The 24,241-nt window shown below is 42.9% G+C and overlaps 1 protein-coding gene across 1 annotated transcript in view; it reads right to left on the reverse strand.

Annotated features, from left to right (window-relative positions):
- The window catches only part of CRMP1 (collapsin response mediator protein 1), a 49,269-nt gene that overhangs the window by 21,524 nt on the left and 3,504 nt on the right, over positions 1-24,241 (reverse strand). The window contains exons 2-4 of the mRNA XM_015625741.3: positions 11,179-11,267; positions 5,829-6,013; positions 4,173-4,337 (exon numbers count right to left, since the gene is read on the reverse strand). Coding sequence (XP_015481227.1) covers positions 4,173-4,337; positions 5,829-6,013; positions 11,179-11,267 — 439 coding nt within the window. The remainder of the gene's footprint in view (positions 1-4,172; positions 4,338-5,828; positions 6,014-11,178; positions 11,268-24,241) is intronic.

The raw sequence follows: 24,241 nt of genomic DNA on the forward strand, positions 1-24,241 counted from the left end.
GTGCTGAGAAGGTGTAGGATATGTGTATCTGAATGTGCATACAGACTTGCTTTTTCTTGACCTTACACTCCAAAGTACTAAGCTTAGTTGATAGTAGAAACTGGGAAGGAATGGAAACAAAGCCTGAAACCAGTTTTATAGGCAGCTCACCACACCTCTCCTGCCTTCCAAAGATGGAATGATTTCTGCTGGCAATCATAAAAAAACAGCAAAAACAACAGTTTCAAATTTCAGAAATCCAGAAGAAATGCTGGTGTTGAGTGTCAATTGTCAAAAACCCCCTGTATTCAAATCCCCAAATGTGTTGCTATTTATTTAAAGAATTTGGTTATTTACACAGCTTTGTATTCTTACTGAATGAGACTTACAAATGCCTTCTGTTCATAATCTCTGTACATATGAATTCATATTAGTGTATATATTTCTCTTACTCTTTAGTCTACTGGCAAGATCCCCAGTTGGTCCAAGGACCAGTATCATAGTTTTCTAGTTTAACAAAAAAAAGTAAATTCTAAGCTACTTAACCTGTGTATGTTACATTTCAAAATGGCTGTGATGAAAACTGTGCTTCCTGGGGCAAGAAGAAAAAGAAAGAGATCTGTTCATGTTATTCATATCTACACAAAATGAGCAAAGCTCTCTGATGAAGATATAACTCCTTCATGAGTCTAGAATGAGCAAACACATCCTCAGGCAGAGGGTATGACTGCTCACACACACACAGAGAATTTGTTTATTTACAATTACAGGACTAAAATACCCCAGGATACATGCAGGATTTTTGAAAAGATCCCTGGTATTATGTCTTCCTGCTAAGTCCAGGCAGCTCACAGAGAAACACAAAGCAGGAGCTGGCCTCTCCTTGCTGACTTTCACGCTGAGCAAATCCAGCCTGAAAGGTAGAACTCTGTCAGCCTGTAAGCCCATCCTTTCTTCCTATTTTCCTATTTATCATCTTCTCAGAAAACACATTATAGCTTCTACTAACTGTAATCCCTCCATCTATTCCTCATTACAATTTCAAAGTATGTTCTTTCAGTATGTTCTTATTTTAAAACCTTAGCTTGGCTGGGCCTTCCCTGAGGCCAGTGCTTGCAGCCTCATGCCCAGAGCCCCGTGTCCCTCTGCCTGCTCAGAGCAGCACCCAGCACACCCACCTGACCTGCCTTAGAGCAAAGCTCAATTTTCTCCCCACTAACCCACCCCACATGTCAGATGTCACCCAGGAGCCACTTTCTGTGGGGGTGCCATGCACACACAGAGCAAGGAGCACATGTTAGGCCTGGTCCAAGCCATGCCGACCGGCCTCAGTGATGGCACAGGACTGAGCCTTGCACACATTTCTGTGAGCCAAGGGTTACCTGTGGCTCTCCCTCATCCACCAGGCTCTAGCCAAAGGTAATCACAGTCCTGCAGGAGGTAAGGCAGCTTCCTTTGAGCTCTGTGGGCAGATGTGACTGACCCAAATAATACCTACTTTCATCCTTTCTCTTTTATTGCCTTGGTATCTTCTTAGGCCCTTTTCTCACCTTGATAAAATGACTGAGTTTTGCTCCCACTCTATTTAATGTTCTCCCTGAAATATATGGGAGCAGAAGGAATCCCAGTAGGGATCCTGACAGAGGATCTTGAGCCTGCTCCTTACCACAGTGCAGAAGCAGAATTCTCCCATGTAAACACCCATCCACACCCTCAGCTGCCACCAGGTACACACACAGTGGAAGAGTATTTCAGGGGCTGCCTTTACAGCTGACAGGAGAGATGGTATGAACAATCCTGCCTTGCAAAGAGAGCACCTATACCAGATACCAAAATAAATAACACAGATTTATATATACAGGTATCCAAGATTAGACTCCTCGCTCTGGCCTGGTTCCCTGACCTACTCATTGGAATTATGCAGCTTTTCAAAAGCCCTGGTCCGTGGCCTATTGACCTTAATGCTTAACATCTGTTACACACTACATTCTTGTTAATGTCCTACTTGCTCTCACACTAGGGGTACTCAACAGAATCCTCTCCAAATTTTAGGCAGGAATACAGTTTTTTTTTTAACAGTGACAAAATCAAAGGAACCAGTGACATCCTTGTCAGCAATTTCAGGCTCTTGTTCCTTTGCATATACTGAAGAAACTCAATCCCAAAATAGCTGCTGAGACACTACAAGTCTGAATGTTTATCATCAATATTTGGCTCTACAAAATCTTCAGGCCCTTCCAAAGCCCGTGTCTCCTTAAATTAGCTTTGTATTTATTTAAAAGTGATTAATTGTTCAATTATACCTCATGACAAGGTACCTCAACAGCCACTCAGTGAGCTCCCCTGTTACTCATGCTGATTGCATTAGGCACATGTAGCACTGAAACACAATGAGCTGAGCCCTGTCACTCAGCTAACTCACCCACAATCAGCCAAGAACCAATTCAATCCAGATTCCCAGCTGATGAAAACCAGGGTCACTCCACTGACATCAAGTCTATTTGCACCAGCTGGCTTAAATGTTTCCAATTATCAGGAAATATTACCCGTTAATTTGAAAGCCCTTGCCACGGTGAATTATTTCCTATTGTGCTTGTGCATTCATACTCACCCTTACCTTGTGTCTCCTAACACGTGAAAGTAACTCACACTGCCTGCTTGAGACATACATGAGAACAAAGGTGACCTCCTCATGCTCTCACCACTGAACAGGCCACCAAGGCTCCATCATAAATCTCACTTCAGGAACCAATGAACAGATTTCTGCTTCCCCTGATGACTCAGAGGCAGGTCAGATTTATATAGAAAACTCACATTTCAATAGTTGGAGAAAACTATTAACCTATCTGTCTGCACCAGGCTTTTAATGTAAACCCTTGGGCAAATTTGGGAACACTGAGCCATCTGTGGTATGGGAGCTCTGGGAAATAATATCCAACCTTTGGAACAAGGCACAGTATATTTGTCTGAGAGTACAGTCAGCTAATGCACAGCAGCAGCTTCATGTTAATGCTAACAGCAGGGAAACAGCACAGATTTAGCACAACCTGTGTTGACAGATGTCATCACCTTGTAAAAATCACCTATACTAGAGACCTATGTAAGAGCAGCTGCAGTTTCTCCAATCATGTGCAGTCTTGCTGATGGAAGTGTTTTGTTGCCTAAAATCTGGTTATGCAGCACATGTACTGTTAGCATCCTGTGACATGGAATAAACTCCCCCAGGTGACTGCACTTCCCTGGCATCTCAGGAAACTGCTGATAGTACATTTCTCTATAAAGAAAACCTTTCACATCTAAGTCAACACTAGCTCTACACAACAAAGGATGCAGCATATACATATCACTTAGGTTTCCCAACAGAAGAGTAATTCTGATTTGTCCATGGAAAGCACATGCCATTTCAGAAAATATTCCCTAATTAATATCCATATATACATTTTCAAGGAAAGTAGAAAGTGAAAAATATGTGAAAATATGATTCCGAAAAGAAAATACATGCTTGTCAGTCACAACTTCAAGATCTAAGCTAGGATCTTCTGAAGGCTAGATCCTATTGCCCACACAGAGGTATCTGGTGCCACAAAGATGCCCTCCGTATATGAGACTGCCACGTTGAGCCTGCATGTGTGGAAATTCATTTAGGAGAGATTTCATCTGTGCTATTCTGAATTGGTAGCTGGAGTCCAGGTAGGGTTACCTATAACATCTCACATGGTAATAGGTGGGTTAATTGAACACAGTCAAACCCATAGAAGTGCCTTAGATTCCTAAATAAGTGACCTTTATTTTGAAAGTATTGAAACAAGGCATCTTCTACCAACTTCAGGGAAAGCCACTAAAGAGAAGCACTTGAGAAAGGGCATTTTTCATTAGGTACCTAACTGTACCTTTACGTACCTATGCAATGTATGAGCCTATCTCCATATATACAAACAAGCAAGCATAAAGTGATACATTTCTTTATGACAATGTAAGCATCTTAATCTTCCAAGTCTATACTAGAGAAAATCATATATATATATATATATGTATATATCAGCAGAAAGCGAAAATACAAGCTCTAGGTAGTAAAGAACCTTGGCCAGCATAACCACTGCCTATGCATACATTAAAATACTTCAAAATTTCACCTCCTTATGATATTTCAATAAAACAAATTAAAAAAATACTACTACATTTCAGTCACTAACCTTTGTCTTGCACAAGTACTTCCAGCTCTTCTCGAATCCCATCATACCAGCTGGTGATGTCCACATGGAGAGCATAATCACAACAGGATTTGGTATCAGCTGCCTCATGCCACTTCTCAAAGGAGGTCAGTAAACTAGATCCAGGTTCTGGAAGCACATGATCAACTGAAAAAAAAGAGATTGAGTGTCTGTTAGCAGGACAGTATGCATACTGTTCAGATTTCCCCAAAGTGAGCAGTCTTACAGCATCTCAGCCAAAACAGCAGCCTTGGAGGCAGTCTGTGAGCTGACTGTAACTCTGGAGTGTCAGCCAGGTCCTGCTGCCCCAGGTGCAGAAGGCTTTGTGAAGTCTATACTAAAGATGAGTTTGGCAACCTACCTGGTGCAGCATCAATAGACACACAAAGGGAGAGCCAAACACCTCACACTTTGGGAAACATTTGTCTTTCCCCTTAATGTATTGTAAGAGACCATAGACTCTTATGGACTTCACTGTATTTCTTGTCAGATGTGTCCATTTCTCTCTACTTCACAGTAAGCACAGTACTTAACCAGTGCCTCATAGGCACTGAACTGGCCCACTCTGCCCTACCAATACATCAGTGCAGATGTCCAATGTTTTCTCAGCAGCCAAAACTGGGAATACAGCCAAAGGTTTGAATGGGGGTGATGTTGTGCACAAACATTCAGTCACACTATAGGGTACATTGAATGCCCTGCCTCTCCCCTGCCTCAAGGCTTTCTGCCTCTAATGATGCCACACCATCCACTGACATAAAGACATGACTACTTACACACAGGTACCTCTCTCTGCAGGGCTAGGTCGAAAGTCAGTATGAAAACAAATCAAGATGGGCTTACCAGTGCCATTTGCAAGCCTAACGCTGCACAGGAATACTCAACTGAAAATCACAGACTGACAAAAACTATTAGCAAAAGGAATGAACAGCAGTGCATTCTGTGCCTATGGCCAAAGAGTCTTTCAGCTGAGGCTTGCTGCTGAACATGGGTAACAGATAACACCAAAAAAAATCCACTGGGAAGCTCCTCTCCACAAAGAAGTTAAGACAATTTATGGCACCTGAAAAATTGCCTTACAACATCTAGCCAAAGTCAAGTCACAGTCAGAAGGAAAGAGATAAATCTTGTCCCACCATCTGTAGATAGAAGAAGGGTCTTTAACAACTAGAAACACTCCTTTCTTTCACCAACAAAGATGTTCCTCTAGGACATCTCAGGTAAGGGCTTCCTCAATTCCTCCTGCCAAATCGTCATAAATAAGCATCTTGTTATTTCCAAAGCCCATGAAATGGCAGTAGGTGGGAACAGCAGATCTTTGTCAGATTTTCTGCACCATATACTTACAGCACTTCCTACACTTTTGTTTTCCAAAAATCCCAAGAGTATCCCTCAGTGCTTGTTCTGTATTTCAGAGGAAAAGCCAAGAGACAATTCCCCATGCTGGTATTTCTTTCTGAGGGTAAGTTTATTTTCAGGCTAACCCTGGGTAACAATGATGAATGGATCTCAAACATAGTGCCCAAAAATTTGAAGATCCATTGCAGAAAATCAGAATGAAGCCTCTGGTAGCTATCCCCACACATTCTACACAGGGTTCAGCCTGGCATGGGAAGAGATAGCACTGCTGGTACTCACTGATCATGGTGGTGCCCCCTGCTAGCGCTGCTTTTGTGCCTTGATAGAAGTCATCAACAGCAGTCATCCCTTGGTAGGGCTTTTGTAGATAAGTGTTGACATCTATTCCCCCAGGAATAACCATGCGCCCATTAGCCTCTATGGTCTTGACTCCTCCAGGGACAATCAGATTCTCTCCTATTTGCCTGGACAGCAAGGAAAGCCAGCATTACTTTATTTGAACAAGCACAGAGGACAAAGCTATTTGAGGTGTGTAGGGGAGAGGGAGCCTGGGCACATACAGAAGGAGGTGGGTCCCCAAAGGCAAGGTGAAGCTCAAGCACACACTCCCTCTCTCCTGCCCAGCACAGCAGAACAAAGCACAGGAGAGCTGCCTCGCTGAACTGTGAGCTTTATTTGCTTTGCATGGCTCTAGTGGCCAATAAAGGAGCTGTAATGCACCAACATTAAAAATTGATTATTTTTTATATGATTTCCATCTTTAAACAATTCAAATTAAGTACGCTTAATGCTCTCTTGGGGGCTCCAGTTTTGTATATTAAGCTCTAAAATGAAAATAGGAAAACATAGATCAAATATGGGAACAAGCTGGAATTGTAAATAGATGACAGAAGAAAAAGGCATATCAGAAAATTTTATAATTACTTTGTCATCATGCAACGAAAATTTATCCTTAAAAAGAAATCTAAATCACTTAAGATACAGAAATACATATCTAAGAAACTTAAACACATTTAATCTACCATGTCCCATTTTCTTCATTCTCCTCTTGAAGTTAAAAGTCAGTGAAACATTCTGCATAACATGTAGAAAAATTATAATTAGCTGTTGCCATCTTTTTCCCTTCAGGTCTTCAAAGCAGGATATGTTTTTTTCACTATTAAAAATATTAATCTGTCACCCATGCCAATATCAAACTCCAGATACTTATGATCAAAATATTCTATTATTCATGGACTCCACTACAAATAAATTAAACTTTAACTTTTAAAGCCACACTACATTTTTACTGTCTACTTTGCATGGTGCCGAACAGGGAGAGATATGGGTCTGTGTGGAAGCCATGTCTCTGCACTGTTACACCACAATATATTTGGGCTTAGAGGTAACCATAAGGTAGTTAAAGTTCACTTAGTTTATCTCATATTACAGACACAGAGTCCTTGTCTTAATTTTCTTTTTTCTGGATAAAATAACATTTATACACAGCTAAATAAATACCTCAGACATCTGAGCTGCTGAATCTGTTTCCCCATATTAAAATGCAACTCCCACCTACAGCTCAAAACACAGTGACTGATTAACAGCTGACTGTGAGAAGGTAGAACCTGAAGTGAATATAACTGTTCATTAAAACCAGTGGGAAAATTAAAAAATACAGGGATAATTATTCATACTGGAACCTGGCCAAACTGACAGAGTTAATAAACAGCCCCAAGAGGTCAAGAATTTGTTTCATATGCTATGCAAAAATGACACCGCCAGCAGCTTCTCTCCCCCTCATCAGCCCTGTGCTCTGGCTGGAGGGAAGCACAGCCATACCATGGGCAAATTCCTCGTGGGCATCCCAGGATGGGGTCACAGCTGCCCAGCACTGAACAAACCCAGGAGGGCTTACTCATGAGAGCTGGCACCTCCAAGTCTGGCACCTAATAGTCATCAACATGTGCAGCACTGGCAGCCTGTCATAACCTGTGTGCAGCTGGGCAGTGTGAACAAGACCCTGACAAGCAGGGAAGCAACCTGGATGCAAAAACCAGCAGCTGCCCAGCACATCCAATTGCACTAACAAAAGTTACAAGCAGCATCTCTGTTTTAAAATGTGCCTCACAAAGGCATATCATAAGGCATTGCACACATGAGCAGATTCAATGCTAAATGCATAAAGTAGTGTAGTAATGGTGCTGCACTAATTTTTGTTAGTCAAATCTATCCCCAAGATTTTAATCAGAACAACCCTCCACCTTTGTAGAGCATTCATTGAATTGAACTGGGAAAAATTAGCTAAGACCCATCTCCTTTGAGTATGTCCAAGGAGTAACTGCACTCCAAGGACTAACACACCTTCTGAGAATAATATTAATGAAAACCTCCACAAAAAAAACAATTAATTTTTATTTTCTTCCACAATCAGTATCTACCAGTTTCCTCTTCAAGAAGACACACGTCCAAACAAAGTGAAAGTGTGCTAACTATATACACTGTTTTTTGATGATTCAATGCCTATTACTTTCAGTGTATGGTTGAGTAAAATCTTATTCAGCTGAAATCGTCCATGTTGAACTGACATAGAACCAAACAGCCTTTGTGGATGTTGCTGCACTGCTACCTGTCAGAAACCTGTCTCATCTCCTGCCCTGGCATCAAGATTAAGGCTGGGAGAAGTCTGAACTTCACTGGTGCTCAAGGTTATTTTTATTCCAGCTAAGTAGAACAGAGAGTAGGAGATAATGTGACAGGATTCCTGAATCGCTCGCTCATTAATGCAAAGTGTATGTAAGAATGGGGTTCCATTACTTGTGGGTAAAAAAATACAACAGTGCAGATAACTGCATTCTAGACACTGTACAAATGACTGAGCTGGTTTCCTAATGTCAGCAACCAGAAAACTCAGACCCACAGAAAGTTGATGCTGTCTGCCATTTTCAGTTGAACAAGTTGGTAAACTCCGTTGTACATGAGCTGATTAAAGCACAACAGAAACAGGAGGCTTCAGCTCTTCCTAAGCTTCATCCAAGGAAGCTGAAAACCTCCCCCAGAACTCCATGGCCTTGCTTCTGCGGTTATCAAGCCCAGACCTCTTTTAGGCATCTGAGGTTCCCTCTAACTTTCCCAGCTCTGGAGACCATGTCCCCAGACCCTCACCCTGCCATTTGTTTGTTCCTCTGGCCCAGAGGGATCCAACCCTTCCCCTTGGCAGGGATGGAGCAGAGTACAGCAAGCACCAGACCATGACCTGTCACTTGGCACAGGGCTCACTTCCTCATGTGATAACGGAGGCAGGAGAGATGTAGGCAAAATATATTATTTATATGCCAATTTAAATTACCAAATATTTAAAATACTATTTAGATACTGGAGAACTGCCTCTCAGCTGCCATCCGAGTGTGCAGGGCTTAAGTTTCAGGTAGGAAAAACCCACATGCACCACTGTTCCTTGTACCTAGGGAGCCAGTTTGAGCACTGAGTGGCAGGAAGAAACATCTTCCATCCTGCAAACTATAGCTGATCTTCAGACACACTCAAGGTTACCTCTGTTTTCCTCTCTGCAGAATGATCTGCGGTAAAAACATTAAAAGACCCAAATCTTTTCATTAGGCTGCAAGAGAAACCCAACCCTCTCTTTTCCAATCAGTTTTCATTTCAGAGTGAGAAAAATAACCCAGATCTTTTACAGTGCGATAAAAGATCTGGGTTATTTTTCTCACTCTGGAACTATTGCCTATTCTGGGCTGAGTGGTTTGGTGTCTGCTCCATTCTGTACTAGAATTCTGTATTATCAGCAGGATCTGCAGCTGGAAAGTTATAGTATCAACTGAAATGTGGATGATGGAGGTCCAGCTCCAAACAAGCTTGAGCCACATTTAACAATGATGTTAAATATTCACACACAATGGGCAGTTCCACCTGAAGAAACAGAGATCAAACAAACCCAGAGTGTTCTTAGATTGCAAAATATATCATCTGAACACAGTAAGGACCCAACCCCATCTTACAGCAGGCTGCCCTCACAAATTATTTCAGAGCAGGACTTCTTGCACAGTTTACAAAGAAAAATCTTGGGTCCTCTAAATCTAGGGAGCCAGGCATAATTCAGGGTGCTAAATAGAGAACTTGTCTCTTTGGGCAAAGATAAATGCCTCTTAAAAATTAATATCGTGCCTGTCTGTTCATTATTAATCCTAATTGGCTTGGGCAGCTGAGATACTTCCTGGAGATACAGATCCACACATGGATTTCAGAGGGAGTCTATGTATTTAACAAGGGCAGGTGAAAGCTTGGCATTGCTAACCTGCCAGCTAACTACCATTGCATTTCTGGAATCAAAGCCGAAAATTCACAGCAGTTTCAGGTTCTCAGCATCTCATGCATTTAGTTCTTTAAATAGTTCTGATTCTTACAAGTGTTACTAGAAGATTTGCATCTGAACTAACAAAACCACAGAAAAACTCAACAAAAACACCCATCAAAGAGCACAGCTTGGTTAGCTGTTGCTTTAAAAATAGATACATGTTCAAAATTTTGTATCCTCTCCACTTTTGCCATTTCTTTAATGCAACTAACACTACAAATGGAAAGGCAGAATAAAGTATTAAAAAGAAAACTACACAGTCCATGTGAACTTGGGTGTTTCATGGGTGAAAGTATTCAGATTTTTTTCTGTTATAACCTGAATCACAATAACGTAAGTAGCCAGATACATAAAGAATTGGACTTTTAATCTGATGTTAAATTCTTAAAGAGCTATGAAAACAAGTAGGCGATTAATTATTTACCAGATAACCATAATTATATCTCTTTGCATCAAATTGTGGCCTCTTGAGACCAAGCTTCTTAGGTCACTAGTGAAAATGTTTAGCAGTCATGAAAAAGGCTTTGATCCTTGTGTACTTCAGAGTGCTCATACACAGTACGTAACTTTGCAAACCTTAGAGACCCTCATCTCCACTAAGCCAAGACAGGACTAGCAGAGCACATGGACATCTCTGTTACAGTTTCCCAGGCTATCAGTAACACGTATTTCAAGTTTTTCACCTAACAAATACTTCCCCAGTTCCTGTATTTTATAGCCTGATAAATCAGGATTTTCTTTCTAAATGTGTGACAATGCATAACAACATTCTAGGAACAGAACATGCCATGGTTCAGCATTAACCAACAGACAACTGAGAAGCAGCAGGTCCTCGTTTGCACCATAGAAATATGCCATACAGCATGGCATATTTCAGATTTCTGTGCCCTACAATCCTTAAGAGCATGGCTGCAATTGCACTGACTAGGTACAGTAGAGAGCCTTCTGCCATTCATGGACTCAACATATTTACACTGTTATTACCATTACTTCTTTTCTTGAGAGTGTCTACTTGCCTTAGCTATTTCAGAAGAAACTGTGATTGAACTGTTCAAAAGCAAGTATCTTCAACTTACCACAAAAAAAATTCTACATATCTAATCCTAGTGAAGATAAAATGGCAGAATTTAATAATTAAACACTCCTCAACTACAGCCCCACATTTAGAGGTAACTGAGATTCTGCCCACAAAAGATACCAGCTCAGTGCTATCAAGAAATCATTATATTAGTCTATGCTAACATGCATGCAAAAAAAGCAGTATTTTATAAAACCAACTTTATAAGTCCATCTTCAAGGTATAGGTCTGCATAGAAGGAGTGGTCATCATTGATAATTCTTCCGCCTTTAATGAGCAGTCGGTCACTCTGGAGGAACAAAAAGGGAAAATATGGCTTTGTCAAAATAAATAAACATAGTAACATATTTATGCTAAAAATATGGTCATATTATAAAGGAAGTCATTAATATCAAGCTATACTCTATATAAAGGTGGATTCATGTGGGTACACACACAGTGGATAGTTTCAATGACTGTTTACTCCTGACTTTTGGAACATGAGACCTCATCATCATCACAGTTCACTTTGCTCAAAGCAGGAATCGCTGCACACAGAAACACTTGAAATGCCACTACATCCCCCTTTTACCACCTCACTGCCCAAGGGCCAAAAGGGAAAGAGAAGCCCCTAGAAGAAACTGCCCAACACTGCAATGGCCAGGCTGAGCTCACTTGGCACCCCTAGCACCTCTGGAAAAGTAACAAAGCTTTGAATGGGGAGGGACAAGGTCATAAGAGGCTGCTTAGCCCTTGCCACGTAGAAATTCCTCACTAGGAAGGCTCCTTCAACATCAGCTCAGCAGGAGCAACTCCCATGATGCAGCCAAGGGATGCAGCCCACAGCTCGTGTCTGTGTATTGTGGTACAGATCCAGAGCTGAACACAGAGTTTCTAATGGGCATGAAGAATTAATTGTAATCAATTTATGATTTCTCCTCACAGCAACCTGTATGGGGCTGGTTTGTATTTGTGCTGGAAACTGTATTAGTATCACAAGGATGTTTTAGTTATTGCTGCACAGAGCTTAGAGAGTGAATGTCTTTTCTTCTCATCAACAGGAAGGAGGCTGGGTGAACACAAGGAATTGGGAGGGGGGATAGCTGGGACAGCTGACCCCAAATGACCCAAGGGATATTCCACACCATATGGTATCATACTCAGCAATAAAAGTCAGGGGGAGGTTGATGGGGGGAGCACTGCTTGGGGACTGGCTGAGCATCAATAGGTGGGTGGTGACCAACTGTACTGTGCATCACTTGTCCTTCTTTGGTTTTATTCATCTCTTTTTCATTTTCCTACCAATTGCATTATTATCATCACTATTACTGTGATTATTCTATTTCCATTACTAAAGTGTTTTCATTTCAACCCACAAGGTTTTTCACTTTTATCATTCTGATTCTCTCCCCCATCCCACAGTGGGGTGGGGTGGGGGACAACTGAGCAAGTGGTTGTGTGGGGCCGAGTTGCCAGCTGGGGTTAAAGTACATAACACTTTTGAAAAGAATTTTGCAAGTGACTGTGAATGCTAGAAAACTCTTAAAGCGGTCAGAACCATTTTTCCTCATTCATACATAAAAATAGACATTTATTATAATTTTTTTCCTTGGCTCACCAGACAATGTCTACAAGACAATAACTCAGAATCTCCAGTCTGTCCATGTTTTAGTCTACTCAGTTCAGATTCAATTCCTGCTTTAGTTATAGCATGACTTAGGCATATAAACTATGAATGTCCTGAGTTCCCAATTTTGAGAACAAACAACTTGACACATTCTTAATCCAGGTCAGTAAAACAAATAAATTTCGAAAAAATTGTTCTACAAATCACTAAGGCAGAGCTAGAGGTATTACAATGTAACCTCTATTATACACTGCACATTTACTTTTTAGCTTGTACTTGAACAATTTTGCAAGTTCAAAACCTTTACAGCACTCTGTATCATTCCAGAAAAAGGAAAAAGGGAGAAACAGACGTTTTTAAGGGAGAAAGAAGATAAGGAAAAGACATTTTAAATGCAGTACACAACAAAAGGGTAAGTACACAGCAGGTCTGAAACTCTGCACGTGCTCCATGCTCCAGCAGTAACATGACCTTGGGGGGGAACCAAGGCACAGAGCTATAATGTCCCCAGGACCTGCCTCAGACATTGTTACCCTCTCATTAGAGAATGGAGATGAATGCAAGTCCCCCCATCTGGAGGATGGAGCATCCAGAGCAGGCTCCCTGCTTTCTCCCCAGCTTCTCTACTGTCACTTGTAATTGCAGCAGGACTTGTGAATCAGCAGCCAGAATAGTAATAAGTTATTTTGCCACATGCTGGCAGTTGCACCTCCTCACTATGATGATTTACTATGCTACCTGCTGACCTGCAGGGACCACCATCTTGTGAGCTCTTTTTAAGCTCATTCATTTGCCTTCCTAAACATTAACACTGTCCAATTACAAGAGGCACAAGCTTACTGATACAGGCAGGCGGTGTGCCCAGAGCACTGCATTTGTCATTGCTAAGGAGTCAAAAAATCTGCACCCTCATCAAGAAGTCCTACATTTCATTTCTTTTAAAACAGGAGAAGATGCGTACTAAGTAGAAACAGTAGGCAAGGAAAATAAAACAGACTAAAAGCTGAAATGCAGCTCCAGAAAAATAACTGTAGACATAAGGATTTTATACTCTTTTACATATAGATATACATATGTAAGTAACAAAATTTGGTATTAGAATAAGCTAAAAAAGATACAAATACAGTCTTAAGAAAGCACTCAATTGTGGAGCCAGCCATTATATTAGGCCTCACTCTGTAAATGATTACTGAACATTCAGCCACAAAGTCTCACCTTGCTCAGAATTTTGGAGGGTGTAAGAAATTCTGGTAGAGAATAAAACCTGCACTTCATGGAGACTTTTAAAATTTTAATTCTTAACACCCCAGAAGAAAATACAAACAATTCTGAATTGTTGCAAGAGCTGTCCTGCACCTAAAGCTAAGGTTCCCCAGCTGGGTATGGGAAGTCATGGAAGACTAGGCTGCCAAAAAACAACACAACCCCAAGCAGACTGCCAAGCCATTTGGGACAGTGCTGTGGAGCCTTGTCCAGCTTTCATCAGAATCTGAGGGATGTGGAATCATCTCTAACATGCTTCCATTCCAGCACATCAGCAAGTTCAGATGAAAAAGAGTTTTGCTGGAACATCTCCCAACCAGCTTGAATTGTCAAGTGTAGGACACATTACAGATTGCTGCAAAGCAGAGCACCTTGAGACAGATGGTGTCAAAGGGCACCGGCAGCCCAGGTGAGGTTTGAGTGCCCTGTGGACACCTCAGCAGCACACTGTGTCCAAGCAAACCAGCACTGCCTCAAACACCCTGCTCCAGACCTGGGCTGGCTTGCCCTTAGCCAAAGGAGCACTATCCAATGCCTGTATGCACAGATCACAGAGATACACTTCCATGAATAGGCTGGAAAAAATACATAAACATAAATTACTAGAAAGGAGGCACAGATTAATATTGACAAGCAATTTGTTGTATTCTTCATGAAACAGAATTTCATACAAATGGTTGGACCACATGGAGTATTTAATCCCTGCTACAGCCTAAGCACAGGCTTCAGGGACAGTCACTGGGTGATCCCACACTGGTTTGGGTCACTGGTCCTTGCTGCAGTGAAATCCTGGACAGAAATCTGAGCGCACACTGGCTCTGGGAAATGGGTTAGCCTCCTTGGGCACGCAGAAGGCTGTGCGTGACCAGGGGCCATTTATTATTTACCAGAGGCATGATGTCAAGCAGACTGCTTGCAATTTTCTTACCAAGTGACAAATGTCCAGGTAAACTAGGGACCAGAATCATCTTCTCCCTATTTCAGGCTGGAGGAGAGACACACTCTGCCGTGCCCTGGGGAAAGCAGTGAAGGAAGGGAGGAGCGACCTGAAGTTCCTGAACTAATCCCATCCTGTATTTCTGCTTCCCAGTTGTAATCTCCGTGAGGAAGAACATCCAGCTCCCAGAGGTACCCTCAGCCAGTCACTGACCCTCAGGTGCTGTAACAATGCAAACAGCAGCAGGCTCATCACTCAGCTCAGGAGGTGACAATACTGTCAGCCTTTCTAGACACTTTTCTATTCAGCTGACAGGTGTCTCAGGCAGTGGTGCCCTGCCTGCTGAGCTCCAAGGGCTCCATACTGAGCCTTCCATGCATTGCCTGGCACAAGAAGCTTCCAGCCCACCTCTTCTCAGTGCAAGCCAAAGGGAGCTGCCAGGACCCTCTCCCCTCTCCAGGCTGCCAAGGACAGACAGCAGGAAGATTGCAAAATGGAGGGGGAGTATTACACTGAACAGTTCATGAGATGCCAAGATGTAAGGGGTAAAAACACTGCTCTCACTGACATTGGAGATGCAGAAAGCACACTGTAAATCCATGCTCCACAGTCACTGCAGCATGTGGGAGTCAAGGTATTTCTTCTCCACCCATCCCTCTTGCAATGATGCAACTGCATTGCTGCAATGCTGTTTGCAGTTCAGTGCCTGGCCATGACACAGCATCAGCTCAGCCATGATGTATATCTGCTGTCTCCCCTGTAGCTCCATTTTACAGGCACTCTGGCACCTCCCGGCTCAGCCCACTGATGAGTATGATACAGCCATTCCTAATACTCCCAGCCCGTCACCCTCCACCTGCACACTGCTTCCCTGGGGATCTTTTCCTAATCACAGCCTAGCTTCTCCTGCTTAACCTGGCAGCAAAGCTGCAGAGCTTAGTCTCTGACATGACGGCAATTTTCATGGCAGCAGAAGGAGATGCCACAAACTCAGCTCGTTTGCTGCAGGAGGAGGGGCTGGCTGCTCAGACTGGAGGCGGTGGCTGTCGCTCCCTCACAACTATTGTTTCCACTACAGCAAGAGCAACACGAAACATCTGTAAGCTAGTGACTGGCACACTTTGTACAGAGTGCCTGTTTTGATGGGGTTTGAATCAGCTTGGCTCAGCTCTTGTGAAGCATGTCCACATTTTCATGCACACCAATGGCAGAAGGCCAGCAGAGAGAAGCAGCATCTGACCAACCTTCAAGGACCATGAGCCTGAGCCCTGCCCTGGTCCCAAATCCTGCACAGGGCTCCATGCAAATAAAAATGACACCAAATCCCATTGGGTGGAAAATCACTTTGCTCTGGATTACTCAAAATTGCAAACCAAATGTTAGAGCAAGAACAGTTGCAAAGAAATTTAAAATTAGCCTTTTCCCATTCACCCACTCCCCTCAGAGCTAGAGGTATCTAAAAATACACGACAAAATTCAAATAGCTTTTAAACATTCAGTTCTCAAATCTGCTTCTTGGGACTACTAAAACACAGTAACAGAAAAATTAAAATTGGCATAAGAGTTACTAAACATTATTTCAAATTGGTTCAGTGTGTCAAAATACAATGCAGCACGAGTTATAGAAACCACACACTTCTCTACAGCATCAATACCTACGCACTGCACCTGCAGGAACCTTTCAGAGAAGATCACACTTCTGTGATACAAGATGGAGTTAAAAAAACAAACAAAAACAAAACATTATGTATTCTAGCCATACAGAAAGATTCTAAGAAATTCCAAGAGTAGCGTTTTTATCAAATAGCAGCATCTGTCTGGCCTGCAATTCCAATATATGCTATTACATTTTTGCTTTTATTCCACAAATGGAACATCTTCCTATTACATCTTCATCTATAAATCAAATAAACCATATATTTTAAACTATTTACAGTTGTTTTACCATTTATATATAATTAACTTCAGATAACATATCCAACGTACAGGTCTAAGTGCTGTACTACTTAATTCTTTATTTGGACCTTTACAATAACTGCATTGCAGCTTTTTCCAACCAAAAAGGACTTTGCAACACTCAAACCCAGATTTTCCACGCCTAGAGGATGAGGAAACACTTAGCAGTGATTTCACCCTCTGTGTAATTGTAAGGACTTAGTAGAATATAACATTGTCCTTACAACTCCAGAGCAACAATGGCTGTTTTCTCTAAAACCCAGATTAGTCAAGAGCCCTGAAGATGACTAAGGATTTTATGCTAAATAGCCATTTGAAAACAGTTTAAATTCTAAATCCACCTGCATTTCACTTCTCAGTCTAAAAAGGCATGTGGTTTAAAAGACATCAGATCAAATGCAATAGACATGAAAAAGCATTAAGCTATGTTATCACACTTGCAGATAAGACATCACTTTTTTAGCATCTGAGAGGCAGAATTCTTTGTTACTGAGGTTTTAAAAAGCCCACTGAGAGTTGCAAAAGACACATAATTCAGTTTAGAGGGAAGGTACAAGAAAGACTGTCTGATACTTGTGTTCTCCTTGATTATCTAAATCTCCACAAGGAGACTATTTGCGAGGAAGCCATCTCAAAGGCTGAAGACCCACTGGCAAACAGTGGAAGGAGACACTCGGGAGCTCCACTGTGCTTCCACGTGCTCCTTCTTGCAGACTTATTTCCCACAATATACAAGAGATTTACTTTTTTTTGTCAGTGTGGTTATATTTGGTTGTCTCTTGTCACAGCTGGTCAGATTCAGACCCAGCTGTGATACGCTACAGTTAAATTACCTCGCTTTTAGCAAAGTACTTACAAATAAGGAACATTTTAAAACTTAATGGCAAAAGAAGAAAGATATCCTTCCCAAGAGGAATGTTTGTTTAAAATCCTTTCATAAGGATCAAAGAGCTGTAAATGGGATTTCATGAAGTACTGTCTGCTTATAGAAGATTTGCTTTTAATCAGCAGTATCTCTCCTTTTGAATTTCACATCTAGATTACCCTCCATAGGAAGTGGCTTTTAGCTAGGGTGAGCCCTGAATCAGCTCTGGGAATTCCTTGTAAAACACTTCATCCTTGAGGCATCGTTTCCGATAGGCCACTAATGGAGAATCCTGCTTTTAAGGTTCTTTTCTTAACAGATGCACTCTACTATATGGCAATTAATTTAAGAAGGATTATTCTGATTGTAGTAATGCAGTATCTTGGTCCATGGCCAACGTATTCATTCATCTTTATTCATTTAAAAGATCTGATGTTCTTTTGTCTCCCCTTTTGAGACCTGGCTTCCTATTCAGCTGGCAGTTTCATTGCTTAATCACCCACTCTAAAGGGGCTACTCCTACAGCTACCAAATCCATGGGGATTTCTTCACTGTAAATGTCATCTTTGCTTTGCTTTTAGAAGGGAAGCACAACAAACATCTTATTGATGACAATATTCATTGGCACCAGCAGGGATTTCATCTAAGTAGGGACTGGAGGGTAGAAACTATGGCATCATATGTTGCTAGACCCAACCCTTACACACAGGTTATGTCAACTAAAGGAGATCTCAAAATCCCAGCAAGGCATTCTTAGGAAAGCTTAAACTTGGGAAGAAAGTAAAAGTCATTTACAGCATGGCTGAAATCTCTGAGTCACTGAAATGAAGATGTGTTTTATCTAAGTTCTGATCAGAAGCCTGCATCAGGTTACTGGGACCTATCTGTCTTGGCATCAATCACAGTCAAAATCCAACTAAGACCATATGGAATCCCTTCTCTGACAGAGCAGGTGGATGCAAGGGAAACAGAATAGTAGAAAATGCCTTTAAGATGATGTTAGCAATGATAATTCATGATCAGCCAAATGCAGTGGATACCATGTGCATTGTATGTATTCAGACACTTCGTGCTGTCATGTTGCATGACATACCTACTTTTTCTGCCAGTGAGAGCACGTTGTGATGCTTGCTGCCTCACCTCACATGGTATCAGCTCTGGTTCCGCTATCAAAACCTCCTCACTCTGAGCACTTCCTATTCCTCTAGCCAGCCACCTACCTGGGTCCTTACTATTACACACAGGAGATTTTACACCGAGTATAGACTTCACTGAAGTCAGGAGGAATATTTATTATTCATAAACAGTAGCTTACACCTTAAAACTCATTAGGACATGCACTACAGATGAAAACTTTTGTCTTGTGACAAGCAAACATAATCCCAAAGTATCTCTGCTTCAGGGGACAAGGCCACCATTTGTACATGTAGCAAGATTAGAAACCTGCAAATTACTTTGCTGCTCATCTCTATTCCTTCTTCCTCATGCATACAAAAGCATTTATCTCTCTCATATGTACAAAACTCAAGTTTATCTCAACTAACTCCCAAGTGCTCCACAACCCAGTGGCCTCTGCTGGCTCCTTCAAAGGAAAATGGAAGTTTCACACTTTTACCACTGAAATAATTCTTGATTCTGAAATGGCAGCAAAGCAGACAACAGATCCTGATCTCTCATCAGAAAAGTTTCATTGGTTCATTGTCAGTGATTGCTCTCAGCACTTACAAGAAGATTCAGACAAGCATTTCACGGCATCAGATATCTTCCCAGACAGCCACTGTCCCCTTTCCAAACCTGCCCAGCTTCCAGCAAAGCACAGCTCAGTTCTCTGTGGTGGCACCAGCTATGATGCTGAAAACACTGATGCTCTGCTGAGGGCACTGACTGATGAACTTGCTGTGGCAGTTAAAGGAATCACTGCCTCAAACCCTTCCTTCTGTCCCTCTGCCAAAGGTTTCAGTCTCCAAAGAAATGCCTGCAGAAGGACCTACTCTGAATGTAATTTAAGTCACCATATGGAACTGACATGAAAAAGTGGCCACCTTTTCTCCTATGGAAAAAAGAAAGGAAAAGATATGTCAAAGAATCATGGAAATGCTGGCTGGGAGTCCAAAAACTTATACTGAAGCAGCTAAAGTATCTCCAGAGCTGCCAGGCTGAAGTCCAGTCCACTACAGAATGTGAACTCACCTATGTTCACTGACAGATGAGTAAACTGAGAGGGGACAAACATGTCCCCTCTCAGTTAAACAGACACACATGGGAACATGTAATTTTGAGGATTAAGCAAATGTTCAAGAGTAAGAAGGTATCCAGAAGTCCCAGGCCTTGGTGTTTAAAACAGGACAAAAAGTACTGTCTAAATCAGCCAAAATATTGCACCAAGAGCAGAACAGTAACATGAGGCAGTGTTCCCATGCCCAGCACTCAGCAGGCTTTTCAAACACTTCTGGCAAGTGACAGAGTAATCTGAGTGCAGCTTCAAACAAACACTGTGTTAAACAAAAGTGGGTGGTAAAAAAACCACAGTCAGAGGAGATACAGAATAGATCCAAACCTAGACAAGGACTTTGGTCCACCATTCCATGTACCCACCATGTCCTGCATCTGTAGGATATGTCACCCCTGGTGACCAAAATTCATTGGCTGGCAGCTCTCACACTGCTGTTGTATCACACCAGAACACCACACATTACCCCAAACATTTTTGTTCAGACCAAACAGAAAGTTTCCATCCTGAACCAGTGTGTCACACAGCAGAAATCCAGATGAACGTGTTTTTTCTCTCTCTAAGTATCTTTCCATCTTCAACTGAAGCCTACTTGCCTCTCATCTCTCTTCTTACCAATTTTAAAGGTAACAAGTAAAATTATTCTCTGTGCCCACTACTCTGAATTTCTTCAGTCTCTTCATTTTTCTGCATCTGCTTTTTTTTATCATGTTGTGCCAGATCTCTTTTTTTATTATGCTCAGTAGTGCGATCCTTCCTCTGTAACACCATATTTTTGTGCTCTCTATCTCCCTGTGCCTTACAGTCTGTCAGTTCAGGACCAGCAGTGCCTTTCCCCTTTCATATGCCAACCCTTGGATCATACCCAGAAAGATGATTCCCTTTTTTATCCAAAGGATTTGGGCACCATTTTCCTCTCCCAAATGCCTCCTTGCATTTGGTTTGGTGACTAGCTATTCTGTCTTTGCTCAGTAGAATTGTGTTCACACCTCCTCTTCACTGAGCTCACACAGATTATGTTTTAATGGGTGCAGTTGCTGCTGGAACAAACACATCCTGTCATAGGCATTTAACATGCCACATGCCTTTTTAAAACCATGCTACAATTTTGAGTATATCTAAGCTCAGGCCTTGCTTGAAAATTGCTGACCACTACCAAAACACAGCAACCAAAATAATTTGTAACAGGTATTTCTGTGTCATCATCTCCATTGATTCCCTGTAATATGCTGCACAAGAGGAGTATAATAGTGATGTTAAAAGCAATGGGCTGGGGGTTATGTCCTGGAAAATCTGGTCTGCATGAGAACATCCTGCACAACTGAAGCACAAAAGATTGCCACCCCATGCAGAAAAACACCTCAGCAATGGATGTGGAGGCTGTCCATACTATCAGGGCTGAGAAAAGTGCTCCTGCACTCTTGGCTACCCTTACATTATGCACATCCTGCTCCATCCTCAGCCAGCACTCCTGAACCAGTGGTTTGAGACCCACCTACCAAGAACTTCAACACAGTGCAGAAGACATGACTGAAGTGCTTACACTTACTGGTTCAGTGCATTTCTATCATACATCCCCAGACTGGTCTGGTGCTTCAAATACAGAGGTCCTTCTCCTCCCTTCCACAGCAGTTACACAAAAGGGCCCAGTTTCTCCAGTCTGACTCACAAATGAATGGCACCTTACACTGGCACAGTGCTGGTACTCCACTAACAGCAAGCCTGAATGCTGCATGGGATGCATAACAGGCAGCAGGACAGCCACAAGTGAGATAAAATGCAAGAAACATGAATCTTCACAAGCTGAAATGGAAAGGGAAATAAAGGCAGATGAAATGAAAAAAACAAACATGTGCAGATCAGTAAATGTGAGCAGGGAGATGTTCAGTGCCAAAGAGGGCTGTGTGCAGCAGTGTCTTTACCACAAATAGTGGGAGAAGGGAAAGCAGGAATAAAGATGCTTTGGGTGAAAGAGGTGTAGGGGTTTTCAGTCAGGTCCTGCTGTCTGAAGCAGTCAGGAGGTGAGGCACAGTCAGACTATCCCAGACAGGATACCAGAGGGCTGTCTTTCCAAGAGTGGTATATGCATCCACAACAGAGGTGAAAGCTCTGGTGTTGCCTCTTCCTTCACAGCTCCTGGTGCTGCAGACCTGATCCCAGAGGGAAGTTTTGGCCAGGTACTGACTGCTGACTGCAGTGCCTGTGGCTGGATGCTGTTGCTGGGTGTTCTTGTGTGCTCAGGACAGCTCCTGGCCCCTTGCAAGGAACACAGGCATAGTACTGGAAAATCCACAGCGAAGTACCAGCACCCAGGACACTGTATGAAATTAGTTTCTCACTTCTCCAATGAACTCAGGAGCTGGCGTAGCTCCAAAAAGCAGGAGTGTGAGTGGGGGAAAATGTTAAGAACAGTAACAAATTTCATTTTTATATTATTTCATCATCACTGTTGTTGCATACTTCAAAAGAGCTATCACATTTCCTTAGAGTCCAGATGAGTTGAAGCTACAATGTATTTCCTTAGGGCCAGATGAAACATCTAATTTACCACACTGGAATGGGGTGTCAGAAGATACACACATACATACGGATCCTGTGGGTTCTTGTGAGACAAGCAGCATGTACAAGGTCTGACACAAAGTGCCTGATTTTCTTTCGCTGGAGGAGAAGGGCCAGAAGTGTAAAAAAAAATCAAAAACAGTCCAGGCCTGATGCCTGCCAACTTCACTAATGTTAATTTATGCCTTTGATTTGGTCACAAAACTCAACAGTAATGTTAATGAATATTCACTTACAGAAGCTTTAGTACATCCCAGTTTAAAGAGAAAAGGATGAGGTTTGGGCTTTCTTTTTCACAGTAATCCTCTCCCCAGCACAGAGAAGAAATTTTGTGAGAAGTGATGAAATTAAAAGGAACTGTTGATTCTAAGGCAAAGACTCGTAATTCTTCCAGTTTCTCATTCTACTCCAAACTGGAGAGCAAAGAACTAGCTATGGGTGGGACCCTGTTACACTCCAGCTTCAAATGAAGATTGAGCCATGCACAAAGCACCTGACACTCACCCAGAGGGTAACCGGGGTCTCCCCAACTCTGACATGCCCTGAGAAACTGTAAGTCACACATCGCATTGAGGAACAAGGCAAGAGGAGCCATCACCCAAAAGCCACTGCAGCAACGCAGGTTCAGCCTTGGCCAGCAGGCACTGCTGCCTGTTGATTGTGGAAACCTGCATAAATGCAGCACTTTGGTATCATAAAACTCAGCTTTTAAAAGCAGGTTTTTCTCCTCCTGATCAAATATTTTGACTGAAGGACGCTTTTATTGTACATTTTTACAAGCTTTGTAACACAGGCTCCACTAATGCCGTTAAACACCGGGTTTGCTCAGGAAGGTGCCACACCCACACGCAGCGCGCTCCTTCAGCTACCGAAACTTGCTCCGCGCCACACCGTGACAGCTTTCCAGGAAAAGCTCCACGAACCCAAGAAATCTTGGAGCTCACCCTCCTTCCCTGCTCATCTCTGCCCCAGGTGCCACAGCAGCAGTGACCCCATCATCCACTGATCCAGTCCCCCAAGAGGAAAGCAAGAACCTGGAGACCAACACCGGTACTGGGGAAAAGCTCTGCCGTGTGAGCAAGCTCCGGGTGCGATTTCCCCCACCACACCCCTATCCGCCAGCCCTGCCTGTTCTTTATCCCAGCCCCTATACCCCCAGATCGTGTGTATTAAGGGAAAGCATATACTCTATCAAAGAACCCAGGTCTTTCCTTTCTGGCTTGTGTGGAAAGCACATCCTATTGTAGCCCTTCTCGGGTACAAAAGCATCTAGCGGGAGACGGGCACCGATAGGAAGAGAATGGTTATGATTAACTCTTCGACTTCTGATTTCCACCACGCCTGATGTATTAATAGCGCGCAGAGGTGTTGGTGCTGGCATCATGGCGCTCTTTGATTTTCCACGTTTCCCCCCCTGCCCACGCTCGCCCACCTCCCATTTCTCCGCACCCTGTGTCTCCCCCCGGCCCACCGCCCCTGCCCCGCGGAGGCTGCGCTGCCCCTGCCCGCTGCGGGGGGCGGTGGCAGGGGCACGTTGTGCTGCGGTGGTCCCCTCCCTCTTTTGTTCTGCCGAGCCCGGCGGCCGAGCCTCCCCGGGTCCGGCTCCTCGGGAGGGCGGTACCCCCGGCCCCGACAGCGCCGGGACGAGCCCCCCGCCGGCCCTCCCTCCCTTGCCCGCACCGGGCTGGAGCGAGCACACAGCGCTGAGCCACGGCCGGGTGGCGGGCGAGCAAGGGGAGACAGAATACAATAAAAATAAAAATACAACAATGAAATTTTAAAATTAAATCAAATGAAATCAGTCCTCGCCCAGCGCTCCAGCGGGAGGAGGGGGACGGGCGGCGGCG

Source organism: Parus major, chromosome 4 (assembly GCF_001522545.3).
Source record: "Parus major isolate Abel chromosome 4, Parus_major1.1, whole genome shotgun sequence".
In the NCBI taxonomy this organism is placed as follows: Eukaryota; Metazoa; Chordata; class Aves; order Passeriformes; family Paridae; genus Parus; species Parus major.